The sequence below is a fragment of the Chiroxiphia lanceolata genome, chromosome 18 (assembly GCF_009829145.1).
Source record: "Chiroxiphia lanceolata isolate bChiLan1 chromosome 18, bChiLan1.pri, whole genome shotgun sequence".
Lineage (NCBI taxonomy): Eukaryota > Metazoa > Chordata > Aves > Passeriformes > Pipridae > Chiroxiphia > Chiroxiphia lanceolata.
The window spans coordinates 2270871-2291016 of NC_045654.1; the positions used below are offsets into that span (position 1 = coordinate 2270871).

A 20146-nucleotide genomic window follows, 5' to 3' on the forward strand; every position below is an offset into this window, starting at 1 on the left:
TGGAACAGCAAAGAGGACATTTTCTGCTACTTTATGGTTTTATTATTTATTACTTATTATGCTATTTTCTGGTGCAGCAGAAAGCTACACCAGAAAACACAAGAAAAACCAGGTGGGGTTAAACCAAACCCAGGGTTTTAAACAATCCTAACGCTGGTAGAAGAACGGGGAGAGGGGAATTCATCTCCCTGATTCCATCCCAGCGTTATTTTGGGTTGCTGGAGACATGAAGGCAGCTGTGACAGAAGTGACTAACGGGGACCCAAATGGATCTGGAAAGATTTCACACGCAGGGAGCCCGTTCTGAGCATCCCTGTGAGCAGTTCCCAGACTCTTCTGCCAGGAACTCGACTTCCCAATTCATCAACCCACGTCCATCTGGGGCCCCCTCACAGAAGCTGAACTGCAGAGAGTTGACACCTTCCTTCCCAAGGCCTTTTTTTAGGAAATCATGGCTCTAAAAAGCAGGGTTTTTTTTTTTAAGGAAGTGTGTAGCCCTCCTGCAGCTTATCATTGTTATCCCTGACAAAATTACCATTTCACCACCCTAAGTACTTCTGCCTGCCTCACCTTCTGTATATTAAGGGCATGCAAATGTCCTACCAAGGGAACAGAAAGGAGCCAAAGGGTTGTATCACAGGCAAAACATTTTAATGAAGGCTCACAAAAGCAGAACTTGAAGCCAAAGTGTTTCTAGTAATTTTGATTTTAAGGCAAAGAATCTCGCACCATTTAGATCAAGGCTCGCACCAGCATTAATTAAACCAGCTGCTCTACCAAGAAAACATATCACTGTGGGCACAGGAGAAGAAAAGCCTCGTTTTGGGGGTCTCTGGGTACATTTTAGGGGGCTGGGGATACATTTTGGGGGTCTCTGGGTATATTTTAGGGGGCTGAGGGTACATTTTGGGGGTCTCTGGGTACATTTTAGGGGGCTGGGGATACATTTTGGGGGTCTCTGGGTACATTTTGGGGGGCTGAAGGTACATTTTGAGGGTCTCTGGGTACATTTTAGGGGGCTGAGGGTACATTTTAGGGGGCTGAGGGTACATTTTGAGGGTCTCTGGTTCCCATTTCTGGGGGGTTGTGGTTCCAGGACCCCCAGACTCAGCAGGCCCTGGGTTTTGGGGTCCCTGGAGTGTGTTTTGGGGGGCTCTGGGTACATTTTAGGGGGCTGAGGGTACATTTTGAGGGTCTCTGGGTACATTTTGGGGGGCTGGGGATACATTTAGAGGGTTTCTGGGTACATTTTAGGGGGCTGGGAATACATTTTGGGGGTCTCTGGGAACACTTTGGGGGGCTCTGGTTCCCATTTCTGGGAGGTTGTGGTTCCAGGACCCCCAGACTCAGGAGGCTCTGGGTTTTGGGGGGATTTTGGGGGGCTGGGAGTACATTTGGGGGGGGGCTGAAGGTACAGTTTGGGGGTCTCTGGGTACAGTTTTGGGGGCTGAGGGTACATTTTGAGGGTCTCTGTTTCCCATTTCTGGGGCGTTGTGCTTCCAGGACCCCCAGACTTGGGAAGGTCCCGAGTTTTGGGGTCCCCAGAGGCAAATTTTCGGGTGTTATTGGTACATTTTGGGTTCCAGGACCCTCAGACTCAGGAGGTCGTGGTTTTCAGGGTCCCCAGAGGTGAATTTTGGGGTGTTATTGGTACATTTTGGGTTCCAGGACCCCCAGACTCAGGAGGCCCTGGGTTTTGGGTTCCCTGGGGTGTATTTTGGGGTGCTGGGGGTACATTGTAGGGTAGTATTGGTACATTTTGGGTTCCAGGACTCCCAAATCCAGAAGGCCCTGGGTTTCAGGGTCCCCAGGGGTGTATTTTGGGGCATTATTGTTACGTTTTGGGTTCCGGGATCCTCAGACTCAGGAGGCTCTGCATTTTGGGGTCCCCAGAGGTGTATTTTGGGGTGTTATTGGTACATTTTGGGTTCCAGGACCCCCAGACCCAAGAGGTCCTGGGTTTCAGGGTCCTCAGGGGGTACTGTAGGTGTATTTTGGGGTGTTATTTTGGGTTCCAGGACCCCGGCACTCGGGAGGCAGGTACACAGAGCACCTCACTGCAGCAACACCTTCCCCTGCATCCTGCAAACCCCACAGGTAAACCAATAACTTCCTGCTCAGACAGGCTGGAAAAGCAGCTTTCCCAAGGACTCAGTATCAGGCTTCTGCTCTTGGTTTCACCTGCAAGGCTCTCCTCTTTCAGGAGCTGACACAAAAGCCACCCCGTGTGTCACTTCACACACCCTCCCGCCTGTCACCGACCCTCTGAACTCATGATGTCACCGTGCTCTCAACCCTCCTAAAGGTGACTCGACTGGAAAAAAAAAGCAGCTCTGACACTTAGTCCTTTTTAACAGCGAGGAGAACACCAAAGGTTTGGGGAAGGTTGAAGGGAAAAGGTATTTATTTTCACCTTCTGCTTGGTTTGACGCCTTCCAGTCACCGGGAAGGGACTGTGCCACCACCCCAGCGAAATTTAAGCAATTAAATAATTAACTCAGGCCGTTGGAAGCTTGCAGTTTGTTTTTAACTTTGATTCATTTTCATTACTAATTAATCTTTCAGTTTCCTCGGGTCTGCACACACAAGAGCTAATAATAAATACAATAAATACCTGGAGAATAAGCCCACGAGCCCTGGAGCAAGGAAAAAAAAAACCAAATTAGATGAGAGTTGCCATGAAGTTTTTAAAAAGTGTTTTCGAGCCTTTCGGGCTCTTTTCACACATCATTATGAAAACTAAAGAGAGTGGCAAGGCCAGCTTTTTAAAAGTCATTTGCAGGTCACCTTTGAGCAAGAGGAGAGGGAAGAGAACAAAGGAACCCACCATAGAGGAGCAGATACTTATTATGTCTGTGTTGCTCACTATGACTTAAACTGAAAGGCCCAAATTGTTTGAGGCTCACGGCATTTCAGTGCATTTAATTTCTCAGTATGAGAATCAAAATGCCTCTAAACCACCTGATTTCCCCTACCAACCACCCAGGATATTTAGGAAGTCCTTCGGTTGTGACAATGCCAGGTGTGCTCCACCCTGAAAAGGGGAGGAGGTGTTCATCTGCTGATTTATGGAGGCATAAACCACTCAGAGCAGATGGATCTCACCAGACCTAACCCAAGAAAATAAAATCTCTAGGAAAGCAGGCAGCACTTGGTGGGGAAGGAGGAAAACATCTGAAATTAAAATTTAGGGCTGATTCCCTAGTCTGTAAGAGGGACTCCTCATGGCACCTACTAAATCAGCTTGTGGCCCTTAAATCTCCATTTATGCAGCTCTTCACTCACAGTGTCCCCCTCCTTCTTCAGTCTAGGAAAACTGAAGGAAAAAAAATAAAGGAAAATCCCATAGCTTTGTGTTTCTGGGTCTTTGGAAGGGTGTTATGGCTCTGGGCCTCCCCTGTTTGTTTTCAGAGCTACCGAGAGCAGCAGTAAAGCCACAGGGCCCTTTCTGCAGCGTTACAAAGTGAACACAATGCACAATAAAACCCCAGCCCCACTCACAGCCCACCTGGTGTGGGTTTAGGGGCCAGCCCTGAGGGGAGAGTGGTTGTCACCAGCACAGGGCAAGTTCACCACGTGGCTCAAGAACAGGTATTTCACACAGACAGCACGACAGTGCCACAACATGCCCCGGCCATGTCACACCACGGGATCCCCTGTGCGATGACAGGAGTTCAGACAAGCACCAGATGCTCCCAGATCATCTCCAGGAGGAACCAACCCCCGACTACAAATGCTCATCGGTGTGGCTGTCGGCACTGCCAAGAATAAAAGAAGGTGGCATAAAAAGGAGCTGGTTTACTGTCTGAGCATGAAAAAAAGCCCCGATAAATTCAGGTTTTACTAAGAGAAAGTGAAGAAACGCAGGCATTCTGCACAGAAAGCCAAGCAAATGACAGCATCAGGTACAGCGAACCTCGGCAGCAGCGGTGATTTATAAAAGCCAAGCAAGCAGCCGTATAATTGCTTTAAGTAAGCCCCGACTTAAAGACGAAACTACATTTGAATTGAAGGCGGGGAGGGGGGAGGAGGGCCATCGAACCCCTGAAGAGGATCCTTGGAGACGCGTAACCCGAGAAAGGCTGGCGAACACACGCGCCATCGATTGGGAGTGAGGTAACCACAACCACCGCCGGCTCAAATGAAAAGGGATTCGAGGGCTGACCCAGAAAACAAGCGTCGTAACCGCCGGGATGAAATTTTAATGATCAACACAAGGCGCTGCCGCCCTGATTGAATTATCTGATGTCAGCCAGGAACGCGGGCACAAAGGGAGCCGCTCAGCCACCTTCCCTCCCGGCTCGCCTGCCGCTCCATCCAGCCTGGATACTCTGCCATCTCCTGGCTCCCGCTTTGGCAGCAGCGGGAAGGCAGCAGAGCGCATGGAATTGGTGCGTTTTTCCAAGGGAGAGCTCTCATCCCGTCAAGTTTATCTTTTGCTTCCTTCGCGAAATTAATAAGCCGAGCTCCCGAACCACTTCGGACAAGGGGTGCCTCTGTAAATCCCACTCGTGGCTGCTGGTTTAACTCTGCCCACAGCCTGGACAAATTCCTTTTGGGAAGATGAAAAAAAAGCTCTACAGCAACTAAAATAGAAATTCTTCCACTTCCCAGCAGAGTTTGGAGGAGTACAGTGATGAACACAAGGTCAGGTCTATCACAGCACAGGTTCAGATCAAATCAGACTGATTCCAGGCTTGCTCCAAGGCTCCCAAAACACACCAGCCCCAGCATTTTTCCTGGAGAACCCCTCTGTCCAACCAGAACTACTCTCTCCAGCTAGAACTTAATCTGGGTACTGCCATAAAAGACAATTAAAGATGTTTCTTTTAGCAACAAAAGGAGGGCTAAGGAGAATCTCCATCCTTTACTGCATTGGGGGGAACATGTGACAAAGGATGAGGAGAAGGCTCAGGGACTTGATGTGTTCTTTCATAGCCAGGCCACTTGTTTTCAGGTGGAAGGCAGGGATGGGAGCAGGACGAAGCCCCATAATCCAAAGGGAAGCACACAGACAGGTCCCTGGAGCAGATGGGATCCAGCCAAGGGTGCTGAGGGACCTGGCAAAGAGCTCACTGAGCCACCTTCCAGCATTTCCCAGCAGTCCTGGCTCACTGGGTGACTGGAAGTGGTGCCCACCCAGAAGATGGGCTGGAAGGAGGATCCAGGGAATCAGCCTGACCTGAGTGCCAGGGAAAGTTATGGAGCAGAACAGCAACAAGGTGACGTGGTGGGTCCTACCCCTGGAACCCCATGGAATGCTACAGGATTGGGGAGGGGTGGCTGGACAAGGTGGACAGGGAGCTGGAGAGATGGCTGACAGCTGGGCAAGTGGCCAATGGCCCCCAGGCTGTGCCAGCCCTGCTGTGTCACAGCCCCAGGGCAGTGCCTGTCCCTGTGCTGGCACTGCTGGGGCACCTCCAGCCCTGAGGGCAGCTCTGGGCCCCTGCAGTGGTTTGGTTTAGGCCTCTTCCTGGCAACCAGGTCGAAACTAAGGAAGTACCAATATCCCAATATTCCATTCTGTTCTTTACATAAGCAGAAATATAAATAGAAGGGGGGAGGAAGCTGGAAGGGAGATCACTTCCAGGAGAGGAGGAGTTGGAGGAAGCACAGCAACCTCCCTGTGGCTGGGCTCCTCATGTGGGAGTGCAGGCCTGTAAGGTTTTGAGAGGCTGTTGCTTCTTCCCCATTTGAGAGGAGAGATCTGGTGGTGTGGCCTCTGCTCTCTTAAGGAAAGTATTAAGATTCATTTTGCTAGTTCCTTATTGGCTGTATCAGTTTTTCTGGTTTTTGGGGTGTTGGGGTTCTCTTTCTTGTATGCATATAGTTTTTGTAACTGTATATAAGTGTAAAAAATATATATATATAATGCTTTGGTTCTGTTATTTCGGTCTTTTAGTAGTTTTTTCCTCTTCCCTTTCTTTCCCCTGTGCTCATAAAAGGAGGGGGGGGAGCCAAGTCCAAACAAGAGGGACACTGAGGGGCTGGAGCGTGGGCAGGGAAGGGAACGGAGCTGGGGAAGGGGCTGGAGCAGCAGGAGCAGCTGAGGGAGCTGTGATCCAAAACCCTGCTAAAAACTGAGTGGCACAGCTCAGGAAAACCCCAGGAAATGCCCCCCAGGGCTGGATTAACATCAGGAGCACCCCCAGCTCCTCAGGCCTTGCAAAGTCACACACCAGCTCTGCTTGCACCCAGGACAAGTCTCGCTGCCATCACTGATTATTCACGTGCAAAGCCGAGCCCAGAAGTGTTTGTGAAACTGGAGAGAGAATCATTAAATGTAACAGATAATTGATATTTATACTGAGAAGAGAATTGACTCTGTAAACCTCAGCTATTAAATTACTTGTTCAGGACTGAAAGAACGCAACAGTTTGCTATTGATCACCAGATTCATTACACTTTTATGGCAGATCTGAAAGCACAGTGCCATTAAGTACAATATTACAAGCTGGGAGAGAAAGGGGGGGGTTATGTTTGGATTTTAAAAAAAAATAAAATACAACAAACAATAAACCCCCGACGAGTCCCTCAATCTACACATCATAAATACTTACCAAATGCACATAACAAAGTCTTTCCCTGCACCATCTGCTAATGTCCTTGGAAGTTGTAGTTCTCTCATTTGCTATTTACCACTTATCAAATTAAGAGGGGCTTTCAGAGATCTCCAGCCACCAGAGCAGAGTGGAGGGCAAGCAGTGAACAGCAAAGGGCATCGCTTTTGGGTTCTAATATTCTAAACATTTCATTTACTAAACCAGGGAAAGTCAAACAGCTGAATTCTGATTGTTGCTTTATCAAATGTCTTCTCCCAACTTCATAAAAAGAGAATTCATTTTCTCAGAGAAGAGAAATTACTGGAGAGTAATTTAAATGAAGGCTGCTTTTTCTACAGCACACACACATGCAGCTTTTCCCTCAGAGGTCTCTTACCTGCTCACCTATTTTCAGGAACCTTTCAGGAGCCTGAATTATTTATTGGCACCACCTCCCTTCATGTGACTGATGCAAACTCATCAAAAGAATCAAGAGATACTGGAGGAACTGGGGAACCAGTATGAAAAGAGGGTGTGAGACAGCTTCAACCCAACTTCTGTAACACACCAAGCTAAAATATGGACTATCTGACTTTGACAGGCAGGATTAATAACCCTTGTTATTTAAAGTATTCGTATTCAAGTGATAATAGCCTTTATTAATACTTTGGAAATGTAATTTATTCTGCCTAACTTCCTTATATTGCCTGTCTGATTACAAACACAATGGATACAGCAGCAAAACATCACAGGGAAGGCACAGAAGGAGGATCAAGAGTCAAGGAACAGAATGGCAAAGAGGACAGAAAGGGAGAGCTGCAAATGGAGAAGGGAAATTAGTGAAAGAACATCCAGTAAAAGAAAAAAACCCTCTAAATAAACCAGCTCCTTTCACTCCTGCTGACAGTTTAGATTTCTGCTCAGTTGCACAAGAGCACTCAAAAGCATTTTTGTGTCTGAGAGAGTTTTCAAGGCACCTTTCTTATAACCAGGCTGTGAATTTTATAGTATTTTACAAGTGGTTTTCTCTAATCCCACAATGTTGAAGCACAGTATTAACATGAAGTGTTACCATAAAATATGGAATTCTGGTATGTTAAGGACAATGTGCCCTGACTGCCCCCAGATGAATTTTAATTACTTGTGTGATTTATAGAGGGGCTACTAATTACTGAACATGTAAAACTGAACTAGAAAACAGTTAAACTTTACACCTATTTAGACAGTCAAGAGAGTTTGTGAGGCTCTTAAAATTGTATTTAAGAGTGTAAACCAAATGAATGGTTAGTATTAAATCAGGGTCCGGAAAAAGCTTTATATTGGGAAAAGAAAACTTTGAGTTTATCTATTTTTGGGTAGGTTATTAACAATGGAGGAAAGCAGCAAGTCCTTCTAAAGTTATTTTTGTGGGCTGTGACAAGATATCCTTGTGATTAAGAGATTTTTAGGGGGGAAAAATAACAAAAAGAGAGTAGATGTGGACAATATTTAACACATTCTGGGTGCTTCCCCAGCAAACCAATAGACACAGTTCATCAGAAAGCACCTGACAGGGACTACATGTATAGAGATAATGGAGATAACTTTAGAAGAGTACAATAAAAATTGGCACTGCTGAAATAATTTGTAGATAACCAACATTACCAGTCACTTAAGGGTAGTTTATCTGAGGATAACCATCACTATCAGGCATTTGAGGACAGTCTCTCACCAGGAGGAACTGCAGCCAGGTAAATCCATCCCGTTGCCTGGAACGGGTGTTGCTTTTGAAGGTGTTGAAAGCAGCACAGGAGATATCAAAAGGTGAAGGTAAAATGGGCCTTCCACAGCCTCACACTCACCCAGCAATGACAACTCCATCCCAGGAATGGACATCACACAGCACCTTCCCCAGCTCGTACCTCAGCTGGCTCACGGCTCCGATCCGGTTCTGCACAGAGGACACAGGGCATTGAAATTCCGGCTCCTTCATCCCCCAAAATCTGCCAGGTGGAAAACCCTGAGCTCTGCTTTTGCTGCTGCTGCAGCACAGCTGAGAGGAAAGGCACTTCCACCCCATAAATCCCTCAGCAGCTCCCACCTTCTAACAGGCAAAAAGGAGCTGCAATACACGGTTATATTCCTTCCAAAAGGATTCTGTGCAGCACTGGGGGAAGACGTTGGGAAATTCTTTTAACTTTGGTACAACAGTGTTTGATCCCTCCATCTGTGCCAGCTGTTGCTTCCTTATTTCCTTGTATCAGTGATTAACAGGTACTAGGAGGTGTCTTAGCTGTGAGAACAAGGATTGTGGGTCAGAGCAAAGGATGGCAAGAGAGGTACGTTATGACCTGACCACATATTTGAGATACTCTCAAGGAGAGGAGATTCCTTAGAAGATCTGGAACCATATCCAAGAAATTATTAGCACACATGCATGTATTCAGGAAATATAATTAATATGTAATAGAAATGTGATGAACATGTCTTAGTTTCATGACCAGAACCTGGGCTGTTGGATTGCTGGGTGTAGATGACACGTGGAGTTATCCCCAATAACACGGAGTTATTCCCCTTCATAAAGGAGTGTCAGCTTTCTAACCCAACAAACTGCTTGGAGACTTGATTTCCAACTTTTCCCTCCCACCTGCTGGAATCAGGTTCCCATTTTTCTACAGCACCTGGATCCCACTGAAGAAAGCCCCTCTCACCTTCCAGTTGTATTTCAAGGTGCGCTCCCGGGCCCGGCAGTTCTTGAGGGCGACTTTCCAGCAGGACTGGTCAGAGATGCTCATATCCAACAGGTATCCCTCCTCTTGGCACAGCCTGTACCACAGCACTTCGTCTTCTGCAAGGATTTTCCACGTCCTGCTGACCTAAAAAAACCAAATTTTGATACGTGTGTCTCACATATCCACGTCTGGACAACGCTCGGAGGGGTTCCTGGGGTGTCCTGGGTAGAGCCAGGAGTTGGACTGGATCCTGATGGCTGCCTTCCAATTCAGGATATTCTATGATTTTACAATAAATTTATAAGTAAAAATTACATTTAATATAAAATTATTTATATAGCACCTGAAATATAAACATGTAAGTCGATATAGGCCTGCACTGAGATTAAATTAATAGCTAAACAAATATATTTATTCACCCATATAAAAGCCCCAAATGCTTGTTTTCTGTGGGTTCTTTTGGAAACAACTGAGTTTCTACTCCACTAAAACCTCACACACCAGTTTAGTGGCTACACTGCCAACCTGAAACATCAGTGCACTGGAAAACTTTAGAGGGAAAAGGAGCAACAAAACAATTAAAGGGAGCACTGTAAGCTTAGAGAAAAATATGAATTTATCTTCATATTTGGAGCTAAGAAGCCCTCTCATATCACACCACCACATCTCCAAAGTCCCACTGACAATGCCTGATTAGGGGTATGACATTAGTGATTTATAACCTATTGTATTACACTATGCAGAAATAGGAATGAATTATTAAGTTTTTGAAGCAGCCTCAAGTTGCTGGCCATTCCAGAGAGAACAGCTTCATCACAATCAATTGTGGGCTCAGAATTAAAGATTCAAGAGGTAAGAGCCAACTTAAGTAGCATTTGTTCCCTGTAATTCTTAATTTAAAAAGAAAAAAAACCCAACAACAGCCGTACCCAATGAAAGCCAGGAGTGGTGAGAGCAGCAATCAATTGTGCTCTGTTTCCAAAAAGATCCAAACAACCTCCTGAGACTGACATCATTTTTAGTAAATCACAATTAAGCATCTAATGTCCATTTGAGGCCCAAGATTACACCAAGAATCGAGGCCTGCCACTGACACAGCCCCTCCCAGGACCATCTCTTTGTGTTTATTTGCCATTTGTTCGGGACTCACTCTCAGATTCAACACGGGGAGGTTAGAGAGGAGTTATTCCTTGTTCTCCATTTTAGGAGATTAATCTCCTTTGTATTTTCACATTACCACACACCCCCTCTGCTTCAAACTTAAAGCCACAGCTTTCAAATGCAAAGCACAGCTTCAGGAAATCATATCTGGGGAGGAATAAATATCAGACCCTTTGGGCTGGGAGATGTGCACGAGTCCGTGAGCTCTTGGAGCAGCAAAGAGGCTCATGGAGAGGTCAGGAAAACAACCCTGCCTCAAATAAATCAGAGAATCTCAGAGTTTGGAACTAGTCAGCCTGCCCAGAACACCCACATCAGGGCACTAAGGGCCAGAAAGCACCCAAGATTTGATACCTAAATGCAAGAGCAGCTCTCAAACGGGAATATCCCAGTGCAGCAAGAGAAATATTCCATCAAGAGACCTCAAACTGGGAGACACAGACAATCCCCTTCCATCCTATAACACAGAAAACAACCTGAACAGGGCAATAATAATGCCTTTAAATGATACAAAAAGCACTGAGCCTTCTCAAGCATTGACACATCACATCACCCTGTAATAAAAAAGCAGTGCTTATTAGTGCTCCTGTCCCTAAAAGGACACTCTCAGGAAGTTCAAAAGCAACCAAAAGACACGATCCAAAATTCAAACCATCAGAGTTTATCAAACAAATCAGGGAATCTCAGAGTTTGGAACTAGTCAGCCCTCCCAGAACACCCACATCAGGGCACTAAGGGCCAGAAAGCTCCCAAAGCCACGACCCTGAGTCCCACAGGGCTCAGCAAGTGCAAAAAGATCTCACACACACAGAACTCCTGCAGACTGTCCAGTCCCCAACCAGTGGGACACTGTCCTCTGCAATGCCCTGTTTCTGCCAGGGAAAAGAAAAATGTTCCATATGGAAAAAAAAAAAGGGGGAATAACCTGCCAGTGTTTTTAAGATTTGATAGCTAAATACAAGAGCAGCTCTCAAATGGGAATATCCCAGTGCAGCAAAAGAAATATTCCAGTTAATCATCAAGAGACCCCAAACTGGGAGACACAGACAATCCCCTTCCATCCTATAACACAGAAAACAACCTGAACAGGGCAATAATAATGCCTTTAAATGATACAAACAGCACTGAGTCTGCTCAAGCATTGAAACATCACATCACCCTGTAATAAAAAAGCAGTGCTTATTAGTGCTCCTGTCCCTAAAGGGACACACTAAGAAAGTTCAAAAGCAACAAAAAGACACAATCCAAAATTCAAACCGTCAGAGTTTAGCGAGGAACTCGCTCTCAATTTGATTTTAAAGTAATATAAATACATCTCTTATTGCTCAAAGAGCACAGAAATCCACCCAGCTTTGTTGCTGACACACCAGAAGAGCAGCTGTGGGGCAGGTTGGAACCTCTGCCCCCCTCCCAGAACACGTTCAGTGAGGGACAGGCCGAGCACACACAGAGTCAGCACAGCCCAAAGCAGGCCAGCTCTTTTGCCTTGCTTTAAAAAACAAAAAATCAAAAATAAACACACACCTTCGGAGCGTGCCAAAACAGACAATATTTGGACAGACCTTTCAAGTTTCAAGGTCTTAAAAGCATTTTATAAAGGCAGTAAAACAAAAGAAAAGGGGAGGGAGAGGGGGGGGAACTACATAAAATTTCAACTGCCTTTTCAACTTTCCAGGGGAATAAAGATCCTATCCCATTCTGATTTTTTTTAAATCAAATTACAGCGAATCCTGCTGCTTTACAAGCCTGGATTTCCAAAGAGTCCCCAGCACAGCCTTTTTCTGACGGCCCCAAAACTCGCATGCCAAGCCCTTGTAAAAGCCCCACTGAGTGAGCCTCAGCTGCACGAAATCACTAATAAAAGAGGCTCAAGCATTTCACTTTACAGCACCACTGTGAGCTGCTGCATTAAAACCAGCCTTTGGCTCCAAGTCAGCTTTATTAGATCTGCCTGACTTAGACTTTCAGGTGAGGCCCCAAAAGCCAGAGTGGCCGGGCTTTATTTACCATATTTCCACCGTGTGTTGGAGGGGCTGAGGTGTGCAAAGCTCTTATTGAGCTACAAACATCACTGTTTCCAAATCTACACTGCCCAGAAACCCCAGAAAGCCCATCAGTGACAACGTCTTACGGAGCTGTTTGTAAATTGAGGGTCCCCCGTTTAATTTTGTCTTTAGTGTTCCTATTTTCTTTTTACTACAGAAAGTTTGGGTTCCCCCGAGCTCCACACAGGAACGGTTTTATAACTTATAGTTCAGCAAGTAATAATGTTCTGAAGGACTTCAAAGGCTTCTGCTGACATAGATTTTACTATTTGAGTTTGCCTGTGGGGGATTTTTCCCCCCCCTCCCCTAAAAAAGCCCCACCTCTTCCATCAAATCCTAAATTTCCTCTAATCCCATCTAAATCAACTGGCTCACATCCTAATGAAGGTTTATTCATCCCTCCCCATCTGATAAGCATTTTTGTTTCACTGGGTTTATTTTCTTCCCCAGACACACAAAGACACAGTCAAGGCTCATTTGCTGAGTCCAGGGGCCTCAATTAGAACTATCTGGACTTTCAGTCCAGGACACAGAGAGCCAAAGAGTCCTGAATCCAAAGCCATTCCCATGGAACCTGCTCATTGTTTCAGTTCACAGCCACAAGCATGGAATGGTTTGGGTTGGAAGGGACACTAAAGACCACCCAGTGCCACCCCCTGCCATGGGCAGGGACACCTTCCACCAGCCCAGGTTGATCCAAGCCCCATCCAAGCTGGCCTTGGACACTTGCAGGGATGGGGCATCCTGTGGGAAATCCATTCCAGCCCCTCACCACCCTGACAGGGAAGAATTTCTTCCTAATAGCTCATCTAAACCAGCCCATGGAATCATGGAATTGTTTGGGAGCTTAAAGATGATCTTATTCCCCCCCATGCCATGGGCAGAGACACTTTCCAGTATCCCAGATTGCTCCAAGACTCCTCCAGCCTTGCCTTGGACACTTCCAGGGATCCAGGGGCAGCTTCTCTGGGCAACCTGTGCCAGGGCCTCCCCACCCTCACAGCCAGGAATTCCTTCCCAATCTCCCATCTCTCCCTGCCCTCTGGCAGTGGGAAGCCATTCCCTGTGTCCTGTCCCTCCATCCCTTGTCCCCAGTCCCTCTCCAGCTCTCCTGGAGCCCCTTTAGGCCCTGCAAGGGGCTCTCAGCTCTCCCTGGAGCCTTCTCTTCCCCAGGTGAACCCCCCCAGCTCTCCCAGCCTGGCTCCAGAGCAGAGGGGCTCCAGCCCTGGCAGCATCTCCAGGGCCTCCTCTGGACTCTCTCCAGCAGCTCCACGTCCTCCCTGTGCTGTTCCCAGGGCTGGAGCAGCTCTGCAGGGGGGTCTCACCTGAGGGGGCAGAGGGGCAGAATCCCCCCTGCCCTGCTGCCCACGCTGGGGATCAGCCCAGGGCACGGGGGGGGTCTGGGTGCTGAGGCAGGTCCAGCCCCTCACCCACCAGTCCCCCAAACATCCTCCTCCCCAGGGCTGCTCTCCATCCATTCAAAATACACACGAGATTTTCTTCTTTTAGTTGTATAAACACCAAGAGCATAATGGTTTGACAATCCCAGAAGCCCTCAAGCAGCTGAAATCCTTGAATTATGCACGACAATTCTTCCCAAATTCCTAGAAACAGCCTCCCTTGCCCTAGATACATAAACAACTGTGTTGGTAAACACTTCCAAACCTTCCCCAAGATGAAAACATAACAACAGGGCAAGGGAATTTCCCACTGATCTGTTCAGAAACTAAACTGCCTCAGCATTGCCAAAATTCAGCACTACTGCCCAGGAGCATTTCACACCACAAAATGCAATTTCAGTCTCTGGTATTTACTAAAAATCAAGCAAATTTAAGTACATGGAGAAGTTCATAGGTAAGACACATCCTCTTGTTTTACAGCATGAAGACCAAGTCCTCAGGCCATGAGTAAAGTTAATTATTTCTGCAGTTTCAGCCCCAAATAACACAAGAACTTGTGGTGCATTTCAGTTTGTCACAACTGTGGTGTCCCAAGGGATTGGTTTTTTTTTTTCTCCTCTACATCACAACCATGAGGAATAAGTGATGGTTCCCAAGCCTGCTCCTACTCCCGAGAGTCACTCCTGGCACAGATATTTCAAAAGGTGCTCACAGGGTTGGCACAGAGCAAAGGGGAAATTCTGCCTGTTCTGGGGACACTTTAAGCCCTGGATACCTTTTTCCTTGGATTCCAAACTTGGGACACCGACAGGTATCTGCTGGATGCTGCTGAATGTCACCACCTGCTGTGAACCCACCAGAGCTCAGGAGCTGAGGGCACCACAATTTAAGGGCTGCACAAGGATCTGGGATTTTCAAGTGCCACACAGGTATTTTGTGTTTTATGGCACTAATCCCAAAAAAAAAAAAATCAAAGCAAAGCTGTGGGGAAGTGAGGGAGAGGGAAATATCAGGGTGAAGTTAAAGTTCTGCAGGCAGCCCGTGGTGTGATTAAATCTCAAAGAGGCTTTGAAGTCAGGCTACTTTCCTGTTAGTTGGTTACCAATTTGGCATCAAGAACTAAGCAAACAGGTTTTCTCCAAAGGCTCTCACATGGATCCTGATGCCAATTCCACTCACTGGCCCGATTTCCCTAAAATCCCAAGGCACCTTAATAAAAAGCAACCTTTCTAGGATAACGCTGTAAAGCAGCAGGGTTTTCCATGGAGCAGAAGAGGGCCTCCCCTCCCCTTCAAAATCAAAACCACCAAGAGAAAAATGAAAATGGGATTTATTTTTATGGCTTTGCTTTTCATTTGAACGCTTCAAAAGAAGCCAGCTCTGCCCTGGATATCCATCTCCCTGGGAAAGCCCTGTAAAACCCTGGGCACTTGCTCAGCTGCCACACTGGAACAATGGTTTGGGCTGAGGAGGAGAAGGAGAAATGTGGAAAATTATGTGTTAAAACACAGCTTATGAGAACAGGTTGGAGATAAAAACCAAAGTGAGAGAGAGAAAGAGGAATCAAGAGCAGCCCCAGCACAGGGAAAGGAGCAGCCCCTCCCTCAGCCAACCTTTTTCCCGTGCCATGAGGTAAAGTGATCGTGCCCAAGGGGCTAAAAGAAAAGAGAGGGAAGGAACAACCTTAAACTAATCCACTTCAGAAATGCAAGCCTGTTCCATTTCATGGCATGTGGCCTTCACTGATGGTTTATCTCTACCTCAAATGACAGAAACTTGAGCGTATCCGAAAGCTTCAGTCTCCTGGACAGCCCCAAAAAAATAATCCTCAGGAATTCTCTCCCCTGCAACAGCAGCCCTGCACGAGGAATTAATTTTCTTTTAACAGCCCTTGTTGCTAAAAGGCATTAGAAAGTCAAAGTTTTAAGCAGTAACCACCTGTAGCTGTTTAACACTATGAGGTGCTCACCCTGAACACGACAAGCCCAATTTCCTTTCAGTGCCTGGGCCATTTGGGGAATATTTGTGCCTGTTTTACCACCCACAACTGACCCTGTCTGTCAATCCTGTCTTTACACACTAACATTTCTTTCTCTGGACTGTTTGTAACACCAAAGAATGGTTTGGTTTGGATTTTTGTGAAGCTGCGAGATGTGCTTTGTACATAAATTAATGAGCACCAGCCTGGAACCCTGAATAGTGGCCGTGGGAGAAGCTGGCAGTGAGTACCCACAATATTCTACTTCATTTCACTGGGTAATCAGCACTTCCCAATTAAGTTTGCTTTGTTGGCTCATCCAGAGAGGAGGTTCATCATTCAGTGTGTGAAAAAAGGAAATAAACAGGCTGAACAACCCCACACAGAGTGAGGTGTGAGTGTCTCATAAAGCTACAGGCAGTTTATAAACATAAACTGGTGAATGCATCATCCGAAAGTATCACAAAATCAAAATATAAACCCCTCGTGGGGCTGGGGGTGAGGAAATCAAAAGTCACTTAAGAATTTAGCCTCACATGAAAACGCTACAGACAGAAAGTTACTATTCCAATTTCTGTGGTTCCAGCCACACACAGAAGTGTGAGGAACAGCTCTTGCCATGCCCTCAGCACTGCCAAGTTCTAAATATTGCAGCAAGACACTCACTTGCTTCTGAACACACTCACTTGAATCAAAATATCTCTGCAATATTCATTTTAAATTTTAAGGCTTTGCTTCTGCCCGAGCCACAAATGTTTTATTTAACTCTACTCAACTGCAGCTATAAACCCAGCTCATGGATTATTTCTCAATATTCAGCTTTGGAAGTGTTTCCTGTAAGTAACTGGGGCTGCCACCCACCTTCCCTGCATCAAGGTGGCTGTTTCTTGATTATTTCTGCCCATTTTAGGTGGTGTCAGAGAATCAAAGTGCCAGCAGCACTTACCTGAGCACACCTTCCCAACTCAGCCCTGCCCAGGTACTGGAATATCTTCAGTGCCAGCTCATAGGGCAGCTGCACATCAAAGAAAGGAACCTCATTGATTTCATTCTGGAAAGGAAAAAGAGAAAATAATTTTCTTTAATGCCCAGCTTGACAGCAGGAGAAGTTACCACAGCCTGAAGAGAGGATGTTGTGCCCCCAGTGCCACCACAGCTCCATAAAAAAGGAGTTATTCTGCCTTTCCTCCCTTTAAAGGAACATCAGAACAACCAGGTACCCAGCTACTCTTTGTTCTGAGTCAGGTAAGGAATATTAGGTGGTTAAGTGGAGCTAAAAAGCAAATTGAGAAGAACTGTAAGGCTGATCTAAAGTCTGAAAAGCAAAGCACAAGCTCTAGGAAAATATTTTAACTAATGTTCCAGTGCCAAACAGACCCAATAAATAAGCATTTTGAAGACACGTTCCCATTATTAATTTCACTTACAGGATTTCCAACACAGAGAATGGGAAAATGAACAAATATTTTGATGCAAAACTGAATGGAAGATGATGTTACAGTTCCTTTCATTAGTGACATATTAATGTCTTTTTAATATGAAATCTTCCTGCTTTTAACTGATCGAGTATCTCAACAACAAATTTAGAACCAAATCCATCAATTTACACTAACAGCTAAATGCAGCATATGGATTATTTTCCTAGATGTGTTTTGTTTAACTGCATAATTATTAAACATTCTTCCTGCAGTTATCACAACAAAATTTGTCTTCTCTCTCACAGTGCCTGGATATTCCAAATTTCTACACTATGCAGTAAAATAGAACCAGCCCATTCTGATCATTTCTGTGTCACCCTTTTTGCTCCCCAGTGTTCTCTCCTGTCTTCTGTCCCTCCCCAGGTGCTCCTGAACACCTCATCACTCTCCATCCATCCCCAGGCACAAAACCAGTTGCTCAGTTAAAACCACTCTCCACTGTCTGCCTTCAGAAAGTCAGGAAGATCCCAAATCGGGATCCTCTCCTGCCTCTTGGCACTTCCCTGTCTCTGGTACCTTTATTTGTTTTGTAGGTCTCTTCTAGAACTACACCCTCTCCTTTAAACCTGGACCTTTTTCAGGACCAAAGTAGAAAAAAACAAGGCAATTCTGGGTTTATTTAAAGCAGAGTTACTCAGGGAAATCACAGTACAATGTGGTTGTGGGGAGGTTTTTAATGTAAAAGATATTCTACAGCAGGTCAGTGTTTACACAACACAAACACGGGCAACGTTCCCACTAGGTCTTTTTAGCAACAACACACTGATGTATGCAGACTGGAGCCTCACACCAGCTCTAAAGTTACTTAAACCAGGACAATTTTCCTGCCCAAACAGCTCCCTTTCCCTTCCTTTCCCCCTGCACGAGGATCGCTGGCTCCACTCCCCGCTGTGGCTCCGCAAGGAGATTGTTTGCCCCGCTGTGATTTAAATCCCATCCATTTCCAGAGGGGACACCAAAGGCAAAACACAAAGGGAACACGCAGACAAGGCTCCAAGCTGGCCAGATGTGAATCCACCCGGATCCAGGAGCCATCCCGGAGCTGCCCAAACAAATCAGAGGAGCCACTGGGCAAGGATTATTAAGCCCCAGGCTCATGAGCTCAGGCACGGCACCACTATGGATATGCTGCTTCCAGATTGGAGTTGACTCACTTCCAACCAGCAGATCCTGCTCTGTCTGGACGGACAGAGGTGTCATCAGGACTGACTGACTGCAGACACAACAGGCAAGACCTCCGGTGCTCTCAAGAAAAGGTGGGGAAAATCAGAAAAAAACAGATAGAGAGATGATTTTTTTTAATTAATCTGTAATATAATTTATACCTTCCTTCAAATAAACCCAGAATTGCCTCCTTTTCTTCTACATTTGTACTGCAAAGGGTCCATTAAATGAGAAGTAATTGTAGAAGAGACCTACAAAGACACAAAGGTACCAGGGAGAGGCAAGTGCCAAGAGGCAGGAGATGATCCCGATTTGAGATCTTCCTCACTTTCTGAAGGCAAACAACTGAGACAACCACAGAGCACAAGCTCCTGCTGATTCCATTCTAATGCCATCCTAAAAGAAGAGGCAGATCAACGTCTTCCCACCTCCCAAAAAGCCCAGCAGCTTGATCTCAGCACAAGGAAGCAGGGATGTTAAGTCAGCACCAGCCTGTCTAAAAGTCTACTGGAATGAATCCAGAACTCAAACACAACCATCCCCTCTGAGACAGATTTGGGCTCCTGTGTGCTAATGGAGCACTAATTCTGTAAATGGATTAATTTGTGCCTTGCAGACAGAAATTTAATCTGCTCCTTTTAATTTTTTTTAAGCAAAGAGTAATTAGTCACAGGGAGGTGAGTGAGAAACAAGAAAATGGGTTTCCCCCCTAGTTTTCCTACGCTGTAAATAAAAACCTCTATGGCATTCAGAGGATTTACCAAAATAACTTTTATCTGGTTCAGAGCTGTATTTAAGACTATTTCCAAATTAACTCCTTTATTTAAAGAATTAAAGCTTGTTTTCTTATTACGCTGCCGCGTCACAAGGCAGGATATCCCTAATTACTGCACGGGCACCAAAGAGCCCAAGTAAGCAACTGCCTCCTTATCCACAATTTTCCCGCACAAACAGCTCCTTTCCCCTTCCTTTAAGTTTTTTAAGAGCAAAAATAAAATACTATTTATAGAGCCATGGAATATCCAGAGTTGGAAGGGGATCACGGAGCCCAACTCCCGGCCCTGCAGGGGACGAGGCGAGAATCCCACCCTGGGCCATTAAAGAGTCACGGAATACCCTGAGGTGGAAGGGACGCACAAGGGCGACACGGGTAAAGCAGATTTTGGAGGGTTAAAGCTTTGTAAGTGGGATACGCTCGGAGGTTTTAACAAGCAGAGAGGAACCCAAAAGCGGCATCCCCTCCCAGGGCCGGGCACGGCCGAGCCGCTCTCTCCGCTCCGGGAACGGGCCCCAGCACGGCCCCTCCGCCCCCTGCCCGCCCCTGTGCCCGGGGCAGGACCCCCGGCCCCGCACGGCCCTACCAGGTCTCGGATGAGCTGCCCCAGCAGATCGTCGCCATCGCCGGCTCCGTCCCCCGCGGGCTCCCCGGCGGGGCGGGCGGGCGCGGGGCCGCGCAGGGCCGGGGCGCCGCCGGCCAGCAGCCCGCGGGCCAGCGCCAGGTACCCGGGCTCGGCCGGGGGCTCGTCCCGGGGCCGCTCCTCCCGGGGCCGCTCCTCCCGCCGCGGCCGCTTCGCGCCCCCCGCCCGCTCGGGCCGCTCCTGAGGCCGCCTCAGCTCCGCCGGCACGGCGGCCATGGCGGCGGGGCCGGCCCGGCGAGGAAACCGCGC

At 46.8% G+C, this 20146-nt stretch overlaps 1 protein-coding gene across 1 annotated transcript in view; it reads right to left on the reverse strand.

The window, feature by feature from the left end:
* Positions 1-20113, reverse strand: part of FBXW8 (F-box and WD repeat domain containing 8) — a 55740-nt gene extending 35627 nt beyond the window's left edge. Inside the window, exons 1-4 of the mRNA XM_032705856.1 lie at positions 19841-20113; positions 16784-16888; positions 9233-9397; positions 8384-8472 (exon numbers count right to left, since the gene is read on the reverse strand). Coding sequence (XP_032561747.1) covers positions 8384-8472; positions 9233-9397; positions 16784-16888; positions 19841-20113 — 632 coding nt within the window. The remainder of the gene's footprint in view (positions 1-8383; positions 8473-9232; positions 9398-16783; positions 16889-19840) is intronic.
* Positions 20114-20146: the final 33 nt, after the last annotated feature.